Source organism: Cyanistes caeruleus, chromosome 5, assembly GCF_971803275.1.
Source record: "Cyanistes caeruleus chromosome 5, bCyaCae1.hap1.1, whole genome shotgun sequence".
NCBI lineage: Eukaryota > Metazoa > Chordata > Aves > Passeriformes > Paridae > Cyanistes > Cyanistes caeruleus.
The window spans coordinates 11,010,294-11,034,728 of NC_141705.1; the positions used below are offsets into that span (position 1 = coordinate 11,010,294).

The 24,435-nt window shown below is 39.7% G+C and overlaps 1 protein-coding gene across 13 annotated transcripts in view; it reads left to right on the forward strand.

Annotated features, from left to right (window-relative positions):
* ABLIM2 (actin binding LIM protein family member 2) overlaps positions 1-24,435 on the forward strand; it is a 130,054-nt gene that overhangs the window by 37,627 nt on the left and 67,992 nt on the right. For all 13 annotated transcript variants that reach the window (XR_015287458.1, XR_015287459.1, XM_086891144.1 and 10 more), the window contains exons 3-5: positions 10,293-10,476; positions 20,372-20,487; positions 24,306-24,432. Coding sequence is in view for 11 of the 13 variants with exons in the window: in XM_086891144.1 (XP_086747270.1) it covers positions 10,293-10,476; positions 20,372-20,487; positions 24,306-24,432 (427 nt within the window). In the remaining 2 variants the exon portion in view is untranslated. The remainder of the gene's footprint in view (positions 1-10,292; positions 10,477-20,371; positions 20,488-24,305; positions 24,433-24,435) is intronic.

Sequence of the window (24,435 nt, forward strand, 5' to 3'; positions counted from 1 at the left end):
TTATTTTTAACAGATTTGCTATAAGAAAAAGACAAATCCTGCAGAGGGAGTCACACAGAACAGTGCATCCAATTTTTGGTTTTTTAGGCAATCTCCAATTAGATGATGCCAGGTCACCAGCAAATGCAGCGTGTGGTCACTGAACCAATTCACTGATCCCAAATTTAGGCAGTGCAGAGGGTTTTTTCCCATGCAGAGGAAGATGCAGTGTAGAAGCTGCATTCCCTTATCTGTCTGTAAGAGATGAGGAGTTTGTTCCCTTCTGGCAGATCTTGAATAAAATGAGGAAAAAATCACAATTTTAACGAGGTAGCAGGGTAGCATCTGTCAGCCACCTGTCAGTCTCTCAGCTGGCACAGGAGTGTCAGAGAGGTGAGGTTAAACTGCTCTTTCGTGTCAGGGCTCTTGGACTCCTCCTTACTAATTGTTTTGTTAAGTGTTAAGTTTGCACACATGGTTAGTTTGAGGGTTTTCTCTAATGATTTAAATGCCATATTTTCTTTTATCACCTTTCAAAGGTTTCCATCAGTTTTCTGGCATTCTTCTGGTGTCTGTTTTTGTTTGTTTCTGGGTTTTATTTGTTACTTAAGAAGCTAAGTTGCTTTGTAATACAGATTTGCCATGTTGTTATGAGAGAAGAGCTTTAGAACGGAACAGAACACTGAACATTCACTAGCTACATAAAAGGAGAAAAATCAGGTTAGGCAAATGTGACTTAGATTTTTAAATTAATGGATGGAAGAATACAGTTCATGTGTTAGGATTTAGCAAAAAAAATGGTATTCAGTTCTGATCAGTCAACTGCTTTCAGCCTTGGAGGAGAGTTTTGTGCCATGACCCCTGCTGTGCATGGGCAGGGTGATGATTCTGGGAATGTATTTATCTTACTGTTGATTCCTCCCTGTGCTGCATTTATTTTGATGCTGCTCAGCAATGCAGTTTGTCCTTGTCTCTACCAAAGATAGCACATGGAAAGAGGCTGTGAATCCAGCATCCAGTGCATCTGCAGGACTGTCCAGGACAGATAATCCCAAGTGTGTGCTGACTGCATTGCCCTGCTAAGATGCCTGCCTGCTTGGTTGACTGCTTCTGTATTAAATCATCTTGCAGCCTGCATCAGAAAACATTTAATATTTATAAAGCTGCAGAAAATTTTGGTTCCTCTCACAGAATTTACAGCTGTACAGTGATGGAAAATGCAAGCTGACAAAGAGCCCATAGATAAGAATGAGAAATTACCATGGTGTGGTGTCTAGAGGTATTTGAGGTCTGTTTGAATGACCTACACTGGAAGATGTCACACCTTTTGAAATATGTGTGGAAATTTGAAACAGTTTCTTTTATAGTTTTGGATAAATTATGAGGTTTCAGAGGGTCAAATATGTTGAATTGTTTCCTTTTTTCTTTAGGATAGAAAGGTAGTTATGTTTGTAGTAGTAGTATTACCATACTGCTGTCTGGTTATTCATAGAATGGTTTGGGTTGGAAAGGACCTCAAAGGTCACCTCATTCCAACCCCCTGCCATCAGGAAGGACACCTTCAACTAGGCCAGGTTGCTCAAAGCCCCATCCAGCCTTGGACACTTCCATGGGTAGGACAGCCATAACTTCTCTGGACAAACTTTCTTTATTGGGACTGTGAATTTCAGAATGGTAACAGAAATTATATACTGCCTTTTGTATTAAAAATAAATTACATAACCAAGGAAGGTTAGTATAAAGTCACTAATTCCCATGCAATTCTTCTTTCATTCCCATCCAGTTCTTCTCATATTCCCCAGATAATGATTCTAAGCAGTTCAAAGTTTTTAAAAGGTGAACAACTCTTTTATTATTCAAGACTAAGAGACACATCCAGATTAAAAAATTTAACAGCAGTACTGGGAGCATCTGCTAGTTTTGCTCAGTATCAAAGTTAAATAGGACCTAGGGAAGTAAATAGGCACTATAAATAAGGTTTATACTCATATCTGTTTGTATGTGTTATTTCCTCTTTAGCTGCACATCTGCTAATAAATGCTATAGGGAACATGCCATCTAACCTCTTAATTTTTAGTTTAAAATATTTTCATTTTATTTTCAGGTTTTTTACTTAGAAAATATTTATTTTCAGGTTTTATAAAAGACTGCAGGTATCTGATATAGTAAGGCAAAGTTTCATTAGACTTCAAGAGCTTTGGTTCCCATGTTTGCTAACTATTCTTTTTATTTGTTGCCACTGTAATAAAAGCAGCAAGGAAAATTACTAAAGTGATAAAATATTAATGACTTAGACTGTCAAATTTTAAAAAAATTGTGTTCAATATAAACTATTCTGAGTGTGTCTATCAGGTCAGGACTGCATTTAATGAGTGGATGGTATTAGACAAATATTATCTTGAGCTTGTTTACAGCAAGGTTATTTAGTAGACCCAGTAGAGAGAGAGGTTAACATAGAATTGTAGATAGGAGAGATGTAGGTGCTGTTATTTTATTATCTTGGGTAGCCTCTTAGATCTTTGATAAGGATAGAAATTACCCTGTTCCATTAGTATCTGGCATGTATTTAATTTTCTGTGTTTTGATAGTATCCTGACATTTCCAAAGTGGCAGTGACCAGTTTAAGTGGTCTTGCCAAAGAGTGTTCTTTGTGCACGTGAGAAAAGCTATAACTCACATCTGTGTCCTTTCCTGGTTGTCTTGATGGAAGGAAATAAACTTCCAGTCTGAGCCATAGAGGTAAAAACATGACCTGTGTTATACCTGCTTCATTGTATCTCATATCTCATTTTGTCCCTAATCCAAATTCTCCTGCTTGCTGTGGTGTTGTGGGTGCAGCACATGCAGTCTTCCCCGCTGGCACAGCTAGCTATTGCAAGTATACTTCTCCTCCCATTAATTGTCATGGTTTTTAAAATTAATCTGCTAGAATTTATCACATCTTCAGCTTGGAATAGGGTATGTGCTTTGCGGGGGGTTAGTGTTGCTGTGACCATGCTGTGTCCTGGGAATTGTGAAAAAGCCCAGGTCTGGATATATCACTTCTATACAATTTTCTCAGTAGCACATTCAAAAGAATCCAGTTATATCATTTATTGTGAAGTCCTATTAATGGGAAGGGCTAAGACAAAATATTCAGTGAAAATATTAAAAATATGGAGTAACTTGGCAATAGGAATTATTTGTTTGCTAGATCAAATGCATCTTCTAGGATATAAATATGTTCAAAGCTACGCTGAGTGATCTGAGGGACTCGCATATGAACATAGCTACAGGGTTTCACCTTTCAAAATGGGAGTCATTTACGGGAAGCTCATCTGTAAGATTTCCGAGTCCCAGATTTTTGCCAGGCAGAAGTGATTTCTGGTATTTATGGTGTGATGGGCTCTGGGGATTAGTGTAGGGACTCTTACTCATCAGGCCCTCCCAGCAACATGTCCAGCGCTCCCTGGGTCCTTCAGGAGTTTGCCATCCCAGATCCTATTAACTCAGTATAACAGGAAAAGCCCTCACCAGGGTTTCAGAGTGTGGTAGGTTTGGGGCTGCCTTACCAATGCCATGTTACTTTGTCATTGTTATGTCACTGAAATTATGATGGTGATAATAATGACCAGTTTTGCCGGCGCAAAAGTCATTTAGTGGAAAATGGTTTTATGTTGTAGTTTTAAAACCTGAACTTCAAAATTTTTAATCAGTGATTTTCTGAAAACAACTCAATAATTAAAGCGTGAACAGATTTTGGTCAGTTAGTTAACTTACACTATCACAAAGTAATGGATAATGTTCCTTTTTTTATAATCCATGTTTTTCTTTCAACCTTTCTTTGTATTCATTAAGAACTTTCTGCAGCCCCTCAAGTCCTGGTCATATACCCATCACATCAGCACTCTAGCAACATAGCATATATACTTCAGCCAAAGTCTGATCAACCTGTTTTGAAGAATATCTTTCATGAATTTAATAAATACATAATGTTAGTATAGCATGGTGAAATGAACAGGGAGGAATCCTGGTTAGGAGTACTGGTAAAGGAATTTCTTAATAACACTCAATATAAGGTAGCTAACTAACTACCCACCAAAGGAAGCCAAATCTCTATTGCTTCTGTTTTCCAATTTATTTACTCTTTATTTGCAGCCTTCTAGTCTGTAGAATGAGAAGTTACAGTAGAAAGCTAAGTGTTCATTAAAGGATAGGATTTTCAATTCTGTGTAAGCTTTGCAGACTATTAATATGAAGAAGTTTTGAACACACATAATTTCATAGCTGACATTAGATAATGCCACAGAATTATTATTATTAAAAATAAAAAAAAAAAAAGCCTGCAAGTCTTTTTAATTACTCAAGTTCTCTTTTTGGGTAGGGTTTTTCCTGTGCAAAAAAGTCAGTGCAAGGATGACTTTATGCAGGGGATTTTTAGACTGCGTGATGCTCTTTCCTTTGAGGACACAGCAGGGCTACAGCAGCACTGCTGGGCAGTTCAGTGCACTAAGGTGATGTGATGCCTACATTGTGACCCAGAGAGAGTTGTTGCATAAAATTCATCAGTGCCACAGTGGTGTTATTCCACCTCCCACTTTCTGCAACTCATTAACACGAGGCCATCTGCCAGATCTGTGAATAGAGCAGGAACTTAATTTGCAAACCTGGAACTGGCACCCAAAGCACTGTAAAAAAAAAAACCAAACAAAACCTGAAAATATTTGATATTGGTGCTTTGCATGTTGGGGTTTTTTGGGGTTGTGGGTTTTATTTTATTTTCATTATTTTTAAAAACCTGTTTTAATTGGTCTGGCAAATGACAGAAGTATTTTATCATAAACACTATTGCTCTTAGGTTGAAAATGGGTTAAAGCACATTAGTCTTTTTCTTAAATTTCTTTAGCATACTTGTAAATTTTAAATAACCAGATTGAGTCCTTAAAACAAGAAATCAGTATAAATTGGACATTTTTTCCCAGTTTTGCTTGGGATTATTTTGGTAGTTTGAAACAGCTACATACCTGATGCTGTGAGGACCTTGCTCACCTCTAAGACTATGCTTTTATAGAGCTTTTATAGGCTTTTACAGGAGAGCTTTTATAGGGCAGTAACACTGTCTCTAAGCTGTTGGGAAACCATGCTCTGGAGAAGGAAAATGGAAATGTACTTTCTAATAAAAAATTACTCGATATGTAGTTCCCATTTATTATAGGAGTCAAGGTGCATAGTGCTCAGCAAACTTCCCAAACTCTCCTGTATTTCAATTGATGCACTCTAATTTTGGCAATCTCATAAAGGTGCTCTGAATCTCAAAGGGTTTTCCTGCACTGAAGTGTTTACTCCACAAATTAATTTATGGGTATCATGGCCAGTGTACCCTGGGAGCTTGTATAGAATGTAATATAATATTCTATTGGTGAAGTGTTGCAGGATATGATCACAGTTCTCTGCTCCTTTTCTGCTCCTGAAAGTTGCTGGTTTTCTTCCATCAGACCTATTTGCCTTCCTGCATTTCCTGGTTGGAAGCTGGACTTTTCCAGCAGGTGTCCAAGGCTTTTCTGGGACTGCATGCTGCTTTTGTTTGCCCTGGATAGTAACAAAATGAGGTATCATTCAAATCCTTGAGATTATAGATGTTATTTTAGATATTGTTGCTAGTACACTGACAATGACTGACAGGCTTGAGTATTCTTGATTTCACAGATGTGTTTGGAAAGACAGATGATATGAGTGATGGAATGATATGGTTTATAGGCCCCATTGCAATGTTCCTTCTCTCTTCTGCGTCTCACCTATAGACTGAAGGTTCAGGTGTCAATTAACTAAGAGATATTCCCATGCCTATATTTGCATGGCCAGCAAACTTGGAGTTGGGAAAGACTTCCCCAAAAGCCTTGTGAAAAGCTTATCTGGATTTACCACACCAGACCATGCAAGAAGGAGTATCACAGCCACAGCCATCTGCCTGAAATGAGCTTAGACTGCTTCAGAGTAATTGCAGTTCAGTTTGAAGTCAAAGCTGTAGCGGTGGAAGTTTGCCAGGTGGTTGTGATTCCATCTCACAGGCATAGTGGCCAGGAGAAATGTTCCACATATAATTATGGGCTTTTGGAGAATGAGATCCCAGACTTCATCAATGGTGTATGAAGACATAGAATTTAGCTGCCAGGAGAGAATAATATCAGCAGTGCACTATGTGTCATTCCTGGGATCGTATTCAGCCAGCAGCATCCATCTCATGGATGGAGGAAAACACCAGAAATGGACATAAAACCACAGTGCTGAGGAAGAAAAATTTTATTTAACTTACATCAGGCTGAAAATGGGAGGGAAAAATATAGACTTGATATGTGCAGTTTCATGTAAGCAAACCACTTTATTGTCTGGCTCGTTGGCAGCAGCAGGGCACTGTTGGGATGACAGGACCTGCAGTGCATGCTGCTGCTGCAGCCTGCTGTGATGTGCAGCAGCACAGCAAGCCTAGCATCCCCCAAGCAGCTCAGGACATAGCTGGTTTTTAGGCCTAGCACACAGCCAAAAGATGAATCTACTTTCAGTAGGCTCATTTGCCAGCACAGAAAATAGGTGCATTTTATATTTGTATGCTGCAAATGGAATACTGATGGCATACAGTAGTGGAATAGCAATATGCTTAAAGTGCATTGATTAATTGATTTACTGCTATTTATTTTTATAAAATCATAGTATAATGGAAGGGACATTTAAAGGTCATCTAGTCCAAACTCCCCTGGAATGAGTAGCAATATCTTCAACTAAATCAGTTTGCTCATGGCACTTTCCAACCTGACTTTAAATGTTTCTAGAGATGGACCAACTACCAACTCTCTGGATGACCCATTCCAGTGTCTCACCAGCCTCACTTGATAAAAATACTTCCATCTATCCTGTATAATTGCACCTATTTTAGTTTGAAATCATTACCAGTACACACTGCATAAATTCCAGTGCTTCAGTTGATGTTACAGACACCGTGCTAGGGGAAAAAAGTAGTCTGTTTCTAAACCAGTAGAGGAACCCCTAACATCTAAATATGAAATATTTTGGTGTCAGGTAACTGAAGAGTGGAATTATCCAACTGTAAGAGAAGCTGATCTGAGATACCCTCCCTAAAAATGGTGTTGGTATTCTCCCTCTCAAGTCCCAGAGCACATGCAGGTACAGGCTTGCTACTAAATATCGTAAGAATAAGAGACAAACATTTATTCACTACTTAAAAATTCCTCCTGAAGCTTATAACTGTTCAGGAAAAGGCATTGCCTTATATGCAGGGTAATACCAAGACAAGAAGATGAGTTACTTTGTGTTAGTCTCTTTGTGAATATAATTGCTGTGTTTGCAGTGCTTTGCTTTTATCACCAAGATGAACTCCAGAAACTGTTGAAAACTGTTTCTAGGTTATAAATAACCCTTCCTCCAGATACTCCTTTTGGAAGACAAATGCTAGGTGGGAGTGCATGTGATATAATGCTGATTTCCTGTCCTAGGAGAGTAAGATCTGGTAACTGCCTTCAGATATTCTCTCTAGACTTCCTCCAGCTTTCCTTTCCTGGTTTCTTGTCTCTGCAGGAGCATTTCAGATGGGCAGTGTCTCTGTCCACATAAGTAGACAGCAAGGGACACAGCATCTCACCAATTGGAAGGCCAATTGGTCTCTTTTCAGAGCTGCTCTTTTCAGCTTTAAACCATTACTATTTTAATATCCTAGCCAGTATTTAATGGAATCCCTTTGTTCTTCTCTGGTCAGCTGAGTGTCAGGTAAATTGGATCAGATGGTTTGGAGAGTGAAGGATCAGGCAAGGGTTTGTGACTCAAGTTGTGTCCTGTGGGGCAGAGCTGGTGGTGCAGTGATGTTCATTCATGCACTCTTTGCACATGGGGAGGCTGAAGTCATGGTGATGAAGAAAGGGGCCTGGTGAGAGGATGCTGAACTCACTTTTATTTTCAAGTTCAAATAACTTGTTTTTCTTTCTTTCTTTGAGTGAGCAGGTTTTGAGTCACCGCAGGGTTTCCTGAGAAGCCAGGATTAAGTGCATTAGTGCAGACTGCTTTGGAGTTGTACACAACTTCATAGGAGTTGTAACCTTAGTGGCAGAACAGAGAGAGGACACTCAGGGTGAGACGTTGTGCTGCCAAATGCCAGTGGCAGGACTGTTGCTGACCCCATGAGCCCCAAACCTTGCACCAGAGCTCTCAACTGCAGTGAGACAGAGTCTGCTGGACTTCCGTTTATGCAACAGATACAGATTTGCTTGTGCAAAACATAAGAAATATATGTAGGGACATAACCCCTCCCTTCTCTTTTCAGAAATGCAGTTATGTGCTTTCAGCTTTCTTCTTTTCTGATCTGCTTTGCAAGTTCAAACACTGTATGATGCAGTTTAGAACTGCTCTAGGGCATAAGTATCAGCTCAGCATGCTGCTCAACATCATCTTAAATCCATAGCTGAGCTCTGTTTCTGTGACACCAGTAGGTAGCTGAAAGACACAGGCTGAAAGAAACTCATGATATCTGGCAAGTGTGCCAGATTTTTGGAAAGTCTGTTCAAAAAGCCAGTTCTTCGTAAAAATGAGAGCACGGGTGAGAAAGAGAAATGTGAATTCAAATGTGTTAAGCCTGTGAGATAGAGAACATGAACAATGTATAGAAATATAAATCATCTAATCCATGTTGTCCATGACACATGCAATATAGTCTGAATTGTTTTGAATTATAGGAAAGATTAGAACCCATAGTTCTTCTGTTCTTGGCCATGCACTAATACAGTTCTAGCATGGTTGTTGTTTTCTGACTCTTAACAGTCAGGGCCATCTCCAGGGAGAATGATGAGCACTGAAATTCCTCACAGGGATGAGCCTGAGGTTTCAAAGAGGACCTTGAGCACAGACCTTCTGTGGTACAGTTAACAAAGGCTATAAAAAATGAGGGGGGGGTGATTGGATGAAATTTTCAATGAATGATTTTCTGCTTTCTTGTGGTTTCTGCACTGTATGTGTTACTTTGTGCCTTGGGCACCTCTGTTGGACTCTTTTCTTATAGTTTAGGTGCAAGATGACTGATTCTCACACTGTAAGCAGGCTTGGGTGTGAGTTGCCAGGCTTTACTTTTAGAAACCAAAGTGCCTGTGGACTCTCAGGTACCTATATCTCAATCTTGAATTTTAGAAGTGCAGATACTTCTGCTATTTTGGGACCAAGGCACTGAGCAACTCTGCAATGTTTTGTACATGTAACCCAAATTTAATAAGCAGCATTCCCCACTCCTTTTCTGTGGGCTGTGAGTAGTGACACTGTGTGGTTCAGCATCGTTTGACTGTAAACACCATTTGCTGACAGGAACACATTCCTACAGGAGCAGAAGTACGTAGTAACAAGTGTGGTGCTGGGACTTAGAGTAAAGGAGTAGTCAACACAGCAGCAGAATCACCACTTTGAAGTCCAGTTCTCTTTTAAATCAAGTCAAGTCTGTTTTCAAAGATCCTGGTCAATATGGATGGTTATGTTCTACATATCTGCTATTTCTGTATGACTTCACCAGACTGTTGTATCTCTCCTGTCCCATCTTATATGTTCTCAAAATTCCAGCCTAGTTCCATCCCTGGTGTGGTGAAGAAAACCCTTGAACAGTCTCACAAGCCTTTGGTGCATCAACTTTAACCCTTTCCTACAGGTTTAGTTTAAAAAATGGAAATTGACATTTAGGACTAAAACCTTACTTTTGCCAGCAGCAGATGAATCTGCAGCTGCCTCCAGTTCATACATGGTGAGTGATGTTCATCAGGTAAACACAAGGGCTGATTTAAACTGATTTAACTTGTGAAAACTTTCAGCAGTTGCCATGAGCATCAGCCCCCATGTTTAGAGACTGCAGTACTTAAACCCCTTTTGTGTCCAGGAGGAATGTCAAACACTTGTCATCTGTCAGAGATGTTTCTTTGTTACACTGGTGCTTTAGATTTTAAGGGTTTACATCCTTTATGCATTTCTTTTAACCTGTTAAATGTGTAAATGTTGTATATGGTAACCCTGAACTCAACTCCTACAGACTTCAACTTTGTACTCACAGCTGCTGCCCTGAGGTGGACATTTTTACCTCAAATAAGTCCAGGCTGTTAGTGTCCAAAATAGATGAGTGATGAAATTTACTGTAAGAGTAGTGTCTTTCAGATGCACATCTGCTCTGTGATCGTAAGCCCATACATTGAAGTGCTTAAATACTCCACTAGGAACCCTTCAGATCATAGGTGCAAAATCACTCTAATCTTAGAGCGTTTGTTTCTTGCCTTCTGAGTCTGCCTTTTCTCTTTCTGCAGCTTGTGGATGTGACCTGGCTCAAGGAGGATTTTTTGTGAGACAGGGAGACTACATCTGTACTTTGGACTACCAGAGACTCTATGGCACACGATGCTTCAGCTGTGAGGAATTCATTGAGGGAGAAGTGGTCTCAGCACTGGGCAAAACCTATCACCCAGACTGTTTTGTGTGTGCTGTCTGCAGGTAGGTTTTCTACATGAAATTGTGTTTCTGATGCCAGAATGCCCTGAATGCCAGACATTCAAACCTTTAGCCTAGAGATAAGGTTTTCTGTTACTCCTCAAAAAATTGTAGAAGTGAAGAGAAAAAAAAAATCTGTGATTTTGAGTACCTCCCTTTTTTCCAAATGTGTTTTTCTTTTTTATATTATCTTCTGTGTGAGGTTCTCAAAGTACTCCAGAAACTGCCACTGTCCTCGTTGTAAGATGTTTTGCCCCACGTGTTGCTTCATTTCTCTGGTGTTTGCTGTTTAAGTCATTTGTTGGCCTGGAGTTACAAAGGATTGCAGTGCCAGTGGCTGAGTCCTCAGCAGGCTGCTGCTAAAGCCCAGTGTAGTTCAGTGGGATCATTTCCCACATGGGTCCCAAACTCAGCAATACAAGGGACTGATGTCATTTTGGCCAGCATCTTAATTCTCTTGTGTAGAAATAACACAAACATATCTATTGAAGACTTCATGAAGAAGCTTGAAGTGCACTGAACCTTCAGAAAAAACACAGTTGTGGCAGTTTGGAGCAAATGGAAATGCTGCCATAGTTTCTCTGGCTAAACTTGAGCTTTTAGGGATACAAGAAAAGCAACCCCCTTTGAAAGGGTTTCAAAGGCCAAGGAGGCACTGGTTTAGATGCTCTGTGTGCTGCTGCCTCGTGCAGGTGACTCTGCAGTCCCAAACCAGCATGTCCATGTCGCTGTGGCTGTCTGCCAGCCCAGCCTGCCCTGCCCATGGAGCTGCTGAGCTCAGAAATCCCCCTGTGCTGATGCAGGAGCAGGACTTCAAATTCCAGAACAGCCATGCCTTGTGACAGAATCTCAATTAAATAAAGCAACTGTGCAAATAATAATAATAATAATAATAATAATAATAATAATAATAATAATAATAATAATAGCTGTGATAGTGGGGAAACTTTGAAATGGACAAGCCTTTATAATATTAAATTCTAAGTTTTCCTCTGTTTAGTAGGCAGTCCTTTTGGTTACTTAAAAACAAATGTGAAGAGTAAAGATAAGAAAAAAATTCTAAAATCTTTTCTGTATTTTATTTTTTTCTTTTTATAGTAAGGAAAATTACTCAGAAATACTCAGAAAGTGTTTCCCCTGAGTTAACTGCTGGCTGCACATGCTATTGGCCTGGCAGTATTACAGCTCTTCTAGAGACGAGCAGAGCAAATTTTTGGTACCTTTATTCTCAGCACTAGTACCTTCTGTAAAGAGAGGTATTTCTTCATTTAAGAGAAATCAAAAAACTGAACTGGTTGAATCTGTTTTTCTGGCTAAACATGCTTGTGTCCTCACTCACATCACTAGAGCTTAGAGGAAATTTATTTAACTGTGTGTCGCAGTAACTGTGCAACTGCCTACCTTGGGTTTCAGGCCACTGGATATACCAGCTCCTGCTGTGTTTAGTCAGTCCTTCAGCTGATAGCTTGGAGCTTGTTGATGCAGTTTGTTTTGTCCCCCTGGAAATTTGGAATGATTTTCCTTGTGACTAAAATATTTATTATTAAGTATCTGACAATTTAACTTCAGGTGGATTAAATTGCAGCGCTGTGAAATTATTCATGCTACAAATATCACAATACAAATATTGTGATGAAGATGTGATAAAGCTTTTAAAAATGAAGTTCCTGATAAGATAAAATAAAATATCATATAAAAAGGAAAATCAGAGATGTTCCCTAACCTTCTGTATAACTAAATAGTTGCATTAAATGCTATTTCACTGTTTCTAGTTGTTAAAGAGAGAGACAGTTCTGTTGCTTTTCTTGGGAGGATACACAAATTCATATTGTCTTCATCAGAGCCAACTGATGCCCTGCTGACTGGCAGGATTCAATTAGTGTCTCCCAGGGGGGTTGTAACACTGATTTGTGGTGCATAGCAGCAGAAGAATCCTGTCATGTGTTTATATGCTTTAAATCAGCTTCAATTACCCTTGTCATTGCAAGCCAGACATTACCTGTGTTTTTTATGGGGAAGAGTGTCCTATCTAAACATCATCAGCATTTATTTTATTGACTGATATCCTCACTAAAAATAAGGTTGGTAGACTGTAAAGACAGTGTTTAAAGCAAAAGAAGGAACTTGTCTGTGAGTTGAAAAAACAGTAATAATAAAGGGGGAGAAAGGTGTAAAGCTCTCTACATAGACACTTCCCTTGGTGGGAAGAGTCAGGAGAACCGTTTGTGCCCTCATTTTTTACAGCTGGGTGGAAACCTTAAATACTGGGCCAAAGCACACTGTCAGTAGTAGCTGGTGGATGCCAAACTACAAACTGCATTTGGCATTACCTTTCAGAGCCAGACTTCAATGTGGGTGCTGTGTTAGAAATCTAACCTCCAGAATGGTGTGAATTTGAGAGGTGGTGACTGCCTGCCAGTGGGGCTGATCCTGCTCTCATGGAAACCAAGCCAGGATGAAAACACTGGCAGCAGAAGGCATTTTGCTCTCATGACACATTTCTCCAGAATGCTGTAGGATCAGTGAATTCTTGTAAATGAGCACTTCTGCACCCCCTGTTTCTGTAGCTGCTGAAGTAACACTTCTAAACTGTTTCTACATTGAGTAGTAAGCCAGTGTCAGTAGCAACTACTTTTTTCCCCCCTTACTTTCAGAGAATATAAGATTTGAATAGAAACATGTGGGAAGTGTATGGTAGCATCAGTGAGAAAATCAAGCTAGTGAGAGCAGTGGGAAAAAGCAGTCCAAGCCCAGTTGTCTCCTGATATTACTACTGTTGATGCCACACAGCCCAGTGTTACAGGGAGCTGTATTCCTGTACCCTCTGTGCTGCATTTGGAACCTGCTACCCTCCTCTGGGAAAAAGCTGGAGTGTCAGAGAAATCCAGCTCATCTCTGGAGTCAGATACTACTGCTCAGGGCTGCCACAAGCTAAACTCTGAAAAAAAAAAATAAAAATTAGTATTTAGAGAAAAAAACTGGTAAAAGTACAATATATTGTGCCATCCTATTTGATTGTTTCTATCTTATGTTAACCAAGTGGCTCTTAAAAAAAATCAGGTTTTGACTGTGTGTTTGCTCTGCTGGAGTAAAGATTGAGGGCTTAATCCCTTCTTCTTCTAGTGCTGTTCATAGCTTAGTGAAACCTTTTTTCTGCTGTTGTGTTTTGTGATGATAATGCCTAAAACTAGGAATGAGTGAAAGAATAACAACATAGATTGAAAACTGTTCCAGATTAAATGCTTACTCTGAATTCCCAGGAAGTGGCTGAACAATCTTCTTACAGCTTCATTAATTGGAAGGAGCTGTGTCCTCCAGAGGGCTGCCAAAGACATTTCCTTCAAAAGCTTAATTTGTTTGTAAAAGTGAAATAGAAAGAGGGAGAAAATTGAGACTGGCTGTAGCAATAGAAGCTTAGTTTTATTAAAATTGTGCACACACTTCTTACATGGCTGTCATAGGACAATCTTAGGTAGGATGGGAGAGGGCAGGACATTGAGTCTTTCAAAAAGAAATGGGTTGTCATACCTCTGATAATACTCTGAATTGGAATTTTCAGGAGATGTCTTAGTGTGTTAATAAGTCATACAGATTTAGTAAGCTTATGTAAGATGTGTGGTCCATCTAATGTGGTACCTAGAGTATGATTTCTGTTACTGATGGGCTGTGTGTTCTCTAGATATCACAGAACTGGGATTTGGCTTTATGGGTATTATTGTAATTAGTAAAGTTGGGGGGATTGGTGTTTATGTACCCAATTGGAGGAGTACATGTAATAGTTACCCCTTTAGTTTCAGTATTCTTGTACTTAAAAGTTGGAAAATAATTTTGATGTGTAAATGATAAAGAGAGGACAACTTGACCCATGGATGGAGGATAGATTAGCACATATATCCCGGATTAATAAGGAAACAGGTTTGTGTTTGCTGTACAAAATTTTTATATTTCATTTTTCTGAGCTTAGGAAGTTTTCTTTTAAAACAGAATCTTGACAAAAGCTGAGTATGTGCCATGTAGAGCTGAATAGTGAGTGGAGAGGAAAGAGACAGATACATATTCTTCAAAGGGTCATGTGCCAAACCCAGCTATAAAACCTCTTTCAACCCATTTGTACTTTTACTACTGTCAAGAAGGTAATTCACATTAGCCAGGTGATTCAATATAAAATATCAGAAAGCTAAAATCCTTTTCTTTTTTTCAACAGAAGATAGTCCTACATATATATATAACACTGCTGCTTCTAGAAAGAATGGAGATCTTTTGTGTATGTATGTCTTATGAAATTAGGTTAATAATGAAAATTAGAAATTCAAATTCAGTTTCTTCTTAAACATAGCAATCATGACAGACTTCTTGAATATGCTAAAGCTTTTTATTTGCTTAATTTTTTTTACTCCTGCTAAATTTGGAAAGGGTTTGGTTCCCACTTAAGGTGCTTCTTAAGGCATCTCATGAAATGGTGTTCTTCATCTCACCACCAGTCACCCACTGAATACTGCTAGGTATTGTAGAAACCTGGGGTGTTGAGCCTGATTTTGAAATCAGCCTGAGTGTTCTTGGCATTTTGATTCTAAACCAGATGAATTTATCAATATGTAGCTCTTCTTGAACAAAGGGATGGGGAACAAGGGGCTGCTTCAGATTTAGGTCTGCTGCTCTTTAGGAGAAGAATCTGGAGCCCAAGTCCTGTGAGGAGCAGCTGAGGGTACTGGAGTTGTTTATCTGGAGAAAAGGAGGCTCAGGGGGTACTTACTGCTCTCTACAACTGCCTGAAAGGAGGTTGTTGTGATTTGGGGGTTTCTTCTCCCAGGCAGCCAGCGATAGGACAAGGGGAAGTGTCTTTATGCTGTGCCAAAGGAGGCTCAGATTGGAAATTAGGAAAAGTTTTTTTGCTGAAAAAGGGGTTTAGCATTGGAACAGGGTGCCCAGGGAGGTGATGGGGTCACCATCCTTGGCAGTGTTCACAAAATCAGTAGACGTTGCACTGTGTGATGACATGAGCATGGTGGTGTTTGGTCAAAGATTGGAACTGATGGTCTTGGAGGTCTTTTACAACCTTAGTGATTCTAGGGTTCTTTGATTCTGTATGGCTATCCCTATAGCCCTTGAATAATGTAAGATGGAAGGGATCTGTGGTGGTCCTGTGGTCCAGCCCCTGGCTCAAAGCAGGTCCAGTTTGAGTAGACAGCTGATGGCATTCCTTTAACATATTTCAAAGGATGAAGCTGAACAGTGTGTTCCAGCATTGAACAAGCTCATGGTATTTTTTTTTTCCTTATATTGAGTTGACATTTCCCGTGTTCCAGCTTATGTCTGGCTTCTTGTCCTTTCACTCTTTACATGTGAGAAGAGCATGGCTCCAGTTTTGTGTACTGTCATCAGGTAGCTCTAGACAGCAATAGGATCTCCCCTGAGGAGATGCAGGTACATCTCCTGCAGCCCCTGCCTGCCTGTGTGTTCTGTACTGCAGCTCTGGACCTGGCCACCTTCCCTCATCTCCCTCCAGTAAATCTTGTCCTGAGGACCCCAAGATGGTGCTGCTGCAGTCTCTTAAATGATGAAGGCAGGGAAGATCAGATCCCTGGATCTGCTGGCAACACTAATGCCTACCAAGATGTGGCTGGTCAGTTGTCGTGGGGACACGCTGCTGACTCATGTCCAGCATGGTGTCCACTGGGACTCCCACATCTTCTTCTGCTTTCCAGCTGATTAACCCCTGTGTTGCACTGGTGCATGGGGTTGTTCCTCACTGCTTGCAGGATTTAGCATTTTCCCTTGCTGAAATATGTGTAGATGGTAGATAGCATTCAGTGTCCACTTTGTATCACCATTTTAATCCATGGGGATTCATCCCTGTGGAGCACCTCGAGGTATGTGATTGTTCCAGGTACAAGTTAGAGCAGAATTTGATCCTGCTGGCCCTTAGGTTGCAGTGTGACATTAGACCTGACCAGGTGTAACTGCAGCCAGCTACTGAAATGAATAGCTTCACTCTCTCCTCAACCTGACCACAGTCTTCTGTTAATTTTCATGTATCAAATTTAGTTGACTGTTCAGCCACAGAGTCAGATCAGCAATTTAGAGAATTGCCATTTAAAGATGGCCATCCCTCTGCTCTAAAAAAAAAATATTTTTTTTTGTCCCTCCAAGAAAGCTTGAATGACTTGCCCACAGCTGCATAGATTGAGGTGTGGTGCAGAGAAAGATGAGACCATGACCTGACCTTTTGGTATCAGCACACAGTTACAGGTGATTTGATGTTTTACAGTGTAGTTTCGTTGGTCACCTCCAGATTTTTTTCTGGGTTTGCAAATATTGTAGGCAGGTGGATAAAACAAAATTTGTTGGGAAATGAATCATAGGTGTGTTAAAATTCTACAAGTCATTTGAGAGAGCTGCTTTAAAAATGCTCTTAATTCTCATTTAAAAATAGATTATCCAACTGCGAAAATCTCACTGAATATTTATTAAAGGATAAGTAGCTAATTAAAACCCTGTCCTGGTTTTTGCAATACCTAGCAGTGTTCAGTGGGTGACTGGTGGTGAGATATCATTGTATTTGAAGACAAATATGCTGCTCTTAGCCTAAAATTCTATCTATAGTCCTGTTCACAACTTACAGAGCTCAGAAACTGAAACCTTGTTAATTGACTGTTACCACCTTCTGTTGTGCCTTCACTCATACTGGCACTGAAATGCTTGAGCAGAGCTGCTTGTGAAAGGGAGAGGTCAGCTGGTACAGGAAAGCTGACAAATGTGTTTGGTATGAGTTCCCAGTGAACAAGACAGTGAAACAAACTTTGAGACTTATTTATGGGTTTAGAAGACCTGTGAGGGGAGGAGACGTCTGTCTGTCTGTACCATGGGATGGACAGCTCCAAGGAATATTTCTCTGGGATTGTTTTAGAGCAAAATGTCTTGCATGTTGTTTGGAGTACAATAAGGAACCAACCAAAATTGTTGATCTCTCCCATTGGAATGGAAAGGCATGGTGATTACTGAACTTTAAGAAAATAAACCAGGTACAGTATTTTTATAGGCTAGGAAATCCCCTGTGTGCCTTCCCCTCTGAGGAGGCTCTGTGACTTGCTGTGGTGCCTGTGAGCTTTGGCATGTTTGGGGGTGTCATCTGCCTGGTTATGTCTTTGTGCCATGGCAGGTCAATAATCCCATTCTTCTCTTCCAGTTTTAACTTCTTTCCTTTTAGATTTTCTGATTGCTTAGACAGTGATGAGATGAGCCAATTTGAAGTGGGTGGTCACTGCTTCTACTTTAGCTGCTGCCTGGTGCATCTGTTTGAGATGGGCTTCTGTGTTCATTTGGAAGTTCAGCTGGATCTTTATTAGGTAGATCCCTGAGTCAGGAAGATATATTTACATTACCTCTCCCTACTGCTCCTTATGTATTGCACAAGCTTGTTCAGTAGTCACAGCCATTCTTTAGAGCAGTGAACTGCTCAGAGCTCCAGCCCATCACCATTCCCAGGATTATTAATGGTGCAAAGCCTGCTGTTTTACTGAGACATCTCATGAGAGCCCAGCTGGGTCATGAGCTGAACCCAGCCTTGGTTCCCATAGAGACTGTGACAAAACACAGCAGAAGGTACTGCCCAGGGCATGCTACTGTGCATTGGAGTGAAAGATGCCAGAGTAGTTGTGTGGCAGAGAGGGTGGCGGTGGAGCAGGTGCTGGCTTTGTGGAGGTTTAATTTGGAGCAGATCACCAGTGGTTATAATAAGTCTGTGTTCATCTGTAAATCAAGATGAGATGTCTTCCTGAAAACATGCAGGAGACAAGTTCTTGTCTCACTTCTGGAATGGTTGAAATCCCTTGGCTTGTGTATTTCCAGGTCAATTAGTAGGGCTAAGTTATAGTTGATTTTGTAATACGTTGTTAAAATGAAGGCATGATTAAATGGTTTCTTTCACATTTGCAGTAGAAAACTAGAACAGCATTTTAGTTCTATCACTCCATTTTTGAGACAGTTTTTGGTAATTAGTCATGAATTCATATTATCTATGTAGAAATGTATCATGTTTACCAATTTTTATTAAAATAAATATGTGTTCATTTGAATAAACTTTGGGTTGGTCCAAATGACCTCTCCAACCTCAACTCTTCTGTGAGTTCATAAAAATTCTATTATTTCATGTCTTAGAAGTATCTTTGACTTTAAAAAGCATCCAAATCTGTTGCAGACAACAGTTATGACCTAAAAAGATAGCGTTGTGAGATTTTTGAATATATGTAACACAGAAGGTTGCTGCTGCTGCATTGCTGCAAGACAGGACAGGTTTGCTCACTGGAGTGCAGCTCCATCCTGCATTCCTGTCTGGCACAAGAAAGACAGTGTTGTCTCCTGGTTAGGTTATTGAGTAAAATCCATGGTACAAAATCCTCTTTGACACAGATGGACATCTCGGCCTCCTGGATCTGTACTAACGTGGTGTTGGACCTCGTTGTACCAGAGTCACACACAGATCATTTAGTTGGGTCAGACAGTAAGGCAATATTAAAGGCTATTTCCATGAATTATTTTTTTGTATTGTAACTTTAGGTAAAAGACCAGGTAGGAAGCTTCTGCACTATAAAAACTTGAGAAAGAGGAAAAAAAAAAAAAAAAGTGAGAAGCAGAATTCATTATCAGATATCAAAAAAGATCATAATAGTTACATTCCATGTGTGCTCATGATTTTTTAAATTATCACCAGTGGTCCAAAATGAATGGCAGTGCTGAACACTTATTTAGCTGGTTTCAAATATATTTTAGTTACATTATATAGAAACAAAGGACAGCGTTGCTTTTGTTCTTTTTCTAATTAATAAAAAATTTATTTTAAATGTGATTCAAATGTAGACTAAGCGTCTCTTGGGCAGTTAAGGGAGCAAAATATTTTTTAAGTTTAGCACAGGGTGTCTATGTAGCTTTTTTTGGTGACAACAACCTGACAGTTGGTATGAATTAGATAGCATTTGTGTGGGAATGCCATGTAGAGCTTTAATGAAATGTTAATGAAATAATCTGGTCAGATGGACTTCAGCATGAGGCAGAAGGTGTGTGTTATGTTTTTGCCCCACTTAAGCCATATTTTGATATCTTGGATAGAGAATTAGTTGGACTCGAGCTTTGGGTGGAGTGAAGCGTGTTTCTAAATCCTCACCATCCTTCACTGCACGTGAAATGATTTGTCCATCTGGTTCCCTCAGAGAAAAAAGGCTCAGTGGTTTCTGTGTTCAGATAAGGAAATGCACAGCAGAGAGCTTTTGTTTTAAGGACGTTGATAAAAAGAGATTATTTAATGAAGTGTAAGGAGAGCTGTTATTGAGTAGGGAAAACAAGTAATGTAGACCCTGTGGGTTTTTATAAGTGGGATAAGTTTTTCCCTTTGAGAGTTCATGAACATTTGCCTTCTGAGCACATAGATTGAGAGAAGGACTTTGATGTGGTAAAAGTTGTGAGGGGAACTGCTGGTTTTTAATGCATAAAAGTCATAATTCTTGTGCAGCTATTTAACAACATAAAAGCAGCTGCATTTGCCTCTACTTAACTCCCTGTAATGCCAATTTTATTTTCATTCTGTAACTGATCCTGCTAGTGATGAACCCTGGCTGATCTTACATTTCTTAGATACACAACAACTCAGACTTGAGTGCTCACTGTGTTTTTGTATCTTTAGATATTATTTTTTTTCCTAAGAAGCTGTAACCATCTGCATTTGAAGCTGTCTGTTGACATGTCCCTTTGATACTTAGGCCTCTAAGTGGCTGGAAAACTGAATGAGAACTGGACAAGCAGAGAAAAAGAAGCCAGAGTATAATCAGTTCCTTTATGGAAAGATATTTCATTTCGATAAAGGCATGAGACTGTAACCAGTTTGCTTTTCTTTCTGCTGTTGCAGGTTGCCTTTCCCTGCAGGGGACCGGGTAACTTTTAATGGGAAGGAATGCATCTGCCAGAAATGTTCTCTGCCCCCTTCCAGCAGCACTGGCTCCTTCCCAGTACAGAACCTGCGAAGTAAGTACAGATTTCTGCTCTTTTCAGTCAGTACTTCTTAGTCTGCACAGGTTTAAAGGACAGAATTTCATACCAGTATGTACAGCTGGAACTTATACTACTCTGCTGTATAAGAGGTGTCATAAAGTATGAGGTAGCCACATGAAAAAGTATAGGGTGGTTTTTCAAGAAAGTCTGATATTAAAAAGAAACACAGATTGTGCCATTATAGGATTAACAATACATTGAACCTCTCAAAAATGTGGTTAAAATGAACAAAATCAAATTGTTTGGAGAAAAACATAATATAGATGTTAATATTTCTGATGATTTAGTCCAAGTTCAGCTGAGATAAAATCCAATGCAAGATTTAATGATTTGTAAGTGTTCCTGTATTGCTTCAGAAAATATCAGTGGCAGGACTGCATGGCTAAATACTACACAGCAAGGGTTTCAATGTATGGAATGTCACTGGGGACATTCACCTTGACCTCAGGTTATTGTACACTGTCAGAAGATACAAACACTATGGAAAGGAAATGTGGTCCTTTCACACCAACATTTCTGCTGTAGATCATAGAGTGGTGGTGTTGCTCTGAACTCCATCCCACTGCTGTTTTGTTCATGAAGTGCTGCCATGCTTTAAGAGTCCACCACTACCTTTATGTAATTAAACAGCAGCAGCAATTCAATTAAACAGCAAAGACAGAAAAATTTTTAATGACTGTTATGTCAAGCTGGATTCAGCATGGCTGAGGAAGAGCCCCAAGGATTGCTCATCTTCCTGTCTAAGAAATCTGGACCACTTCTGGGAGAAGTATCTCCTTTTTTTAATTCTGTTTTCTTTTTCACCCTGCATTTCTTCACAGAAGTTTTCACCATCTCCTTTCTACAGTTCATCATCAAAAGCTGCTGTGTGAATGCTCTGTGAGATGCTCTACTGATTCTTCTTGCTAATGCCATTCTCTTTTGGGGATAGGTTGCCCCTCTCTGTTAGGTGCTTTCTCTTTCATTTATTCCACAGATGGATCCTCCTTGGATATCTTTGCTGTCTCCTTGTGAAAATACATTTTACTATAATAGACGTTATTTGCCTGGTTGAGTACTGACAGATCAAGTTCATTTGATTATCTGTGATACAGAATCCTTTAATGTATTTACATTCCCTTTCTCTGTGCACACACACACACCATGGAGAGTTTTTCCTGTCATTGCACTTCCCCAGCTCTCTTGGGTCACTGCACTGAGCCTCCCCAGAGCAAAGCTACCTGCAAACCTCAGCAAACTGCCTGCCTCAGAGGGAAACAGCACTGGGAGCACATCTTTGTGGCAAAACCTGACCTTGGAAAATAAAAGTTTTAACTTTTCCCCAAATTACATAGAGCAGTGAATGGTGTATCTCCTAACAGCTTTCTTGGGAAAGACCTTAATGCTTTAAACAATCAGCTCTTGTTAGGAGTGCACAAAAACATATGACTTCAGGCAAATTTTTTCAAGGAATGAGTAGTACATTGACCCATTGTTACACTGGGTTTGTTCCTGTCTCAGAGCTGTCTGATGTGTACCAGGTGTGCTGTTCAGCAGCCTATTTACCTCAGCAGTGCTTTCAGAACATCTCCTGGGGACTCAGTGAGCTCCCAACATCACTGACCCCTCTGACAAGTCCTTCTCTTCTCATCCTCCCCTTTTGCTTCTAACCTCCTTCATGCATTCCATTTGGAAGAAAATGAAGAATGTAAAATACTTGCTTTCTGCCTGAGTCCTTGAATTTTTTAAGTGCCTACCTCTCTGTTTTGTTTTGTTTCATAAAACAATAACTCTGAAAACCTCTTGTGACAGTGTTGATTTTGAGAGAGTACTCAAGGAGGAATATCAACATGTAGCAGCAAATTGATGTGTTCTGCAGAGTTATTGCTTGAAATTAGTTGAGTCACCAAAGGATGCTGCATCCAGGATGGGAAGACAAGGACACTGCATCAGTAGGCACTGTTGGCATAGCAACCAAAATATTTGTTTGTAATTATCTGGCACTTTGCAGAGAAAACAGCAAGCGGGAATAAAAAAAAAGCTCACAAAATGCTGCATTTCTGCCCACCCAAGCTTAAACCAGATGAAAGGTGAATGACATCTGAGCACATGATGTTGTATTCAGTTTGTGAAATAAACCCTCAAGCAGTCAGAATAAATTAGATTTCCAGATGAATCCCCAGTACAGGGGAGATCACAAACAAATTTCTGATTGCAGTTAAACAATAGATACTGTAGAATACTGCAGGGACTAAAACCAGGCACACACCCAAATGTTCTTTTTTATTAGCAAAACTCAAGTGTTCTGATCTGTAGTGCACATGCTTTTGTGCTAGGCTTGTTTCCATGTATTGGTGCTCTGGAGGGTAACATTAAAGAGACACATTATTGCTCCCTCAATACATTCCAAATCCACTAAAGGAAAATATAAACTATGCTTTATCATCGTGTGCTCAGGAGTGAAACATTTACAATTTCACTTACACTCATTAGGGTCAGGTAACCAACTAAATACAGTCTTAAATCAGAAAGTTGTTAAAAGGACTGTTTGAATGTTTTAATGAGATCCTAGGTTGAGAGTTCTTTCTTAATAACTAGATAAATCATTCTAATGTTTTTGCATAGCTTTCTCTCCCATGCAAGACACTGTTTTGTGGTTTTCCTCTCCTGGCATTTCTGAATGATTAAGTGTCTTTCAAGTTTTGTCTTTTCTCTAGAAAATTGTTGATATACCCGAAGAATTCCTAAAAGTACTATTGATTTTTCCACATGAGATGGAAGATATTTGATGGAGGGTTAGAAGGGTTACTGAGATACTGGCATTAGAATCATTTTATCACTGGCACTTATCCCTTTTTTTCCTGAATATTCTGACTGTTAAAACATTCAGTAAGAAAACCTACGTAGACAGGAAATCTGTAGAGTGAGAGGTGGACCTTGTATTGTACTGGAGAGCTCATTTGGGATATAGAGAACCAGATCCAAATCCCATGGCTACATAACATCTCCAAAGAGGGCACTCTGGTGCACTGTTCATGTGGAAACCAAGTGTAGATTTGGCTTTTACTAGCTGAGTCAAAATCTTCCATTGTTAAAAAATAAGGCAACCAAGCCCCCAACCAGTCTTGTTCTCAGCTACTCCTTCTGGGGAGTATAGCTAGCTCACCTACAGCCTGTTTAACCAGCACAAACTAACCTCTGTTACCCAGTTATTGCATGTTTTACATGTATTATTTGTTAGCACCCATGGGGCTTTATGTAAGTGAATTGTTATAGAGAATAAATACATAGACAGCCATTACTTTCACATATTGAAATATCACTAATAACTCATAAGTATCAGAGTGTTTTTACTGGTTACAGGAAATTTCGTACCGGAATTTCAGCTTGGAGTTTTTTCATGGTTGCAGAAAGAATTTTGAAATAAGTAGAGCATGCAGATCCAAAGGCAAAGGCTAATATGAAGAATCAGTTATTAATTTTACTCTTTGTCTTTTTTATTTCTTTTATTATCTTTTGTCTTATTTTGATGCTTGAAAAATTAATCAGCAAAACTTCGTATTTTTTAAACACAGTATAAATGAATAAAATTTCAGTAGGAAACTGAAGTCATCAGGTTTTTTCTTTGAATGATGCATGCCTTGTAGCAATGTCAGAGCTTTCTAAGGGCTGCAACATTTGCCATCCATCAGTGAGAGGTGGAGTGAGTTTCAGAGCCCTCCTGAGCTGTTACTGGGGCACTGATGGATCCTGGTACTGCTGCACGACCACCTAAAGAATATGATTCACTAATTTGGGTTTTTCTCTTGCAGACTGTGGGGGTTGTGGTTCAGAAATAAAAAATGGTCAGTCCTTGGTTGCCTTGGACAAACACTGGCATTTGGGGTGTTTTAAGTGCAATACATGTGGCAAGCTACTGAATGCAGAGTACATCAGCAAGTA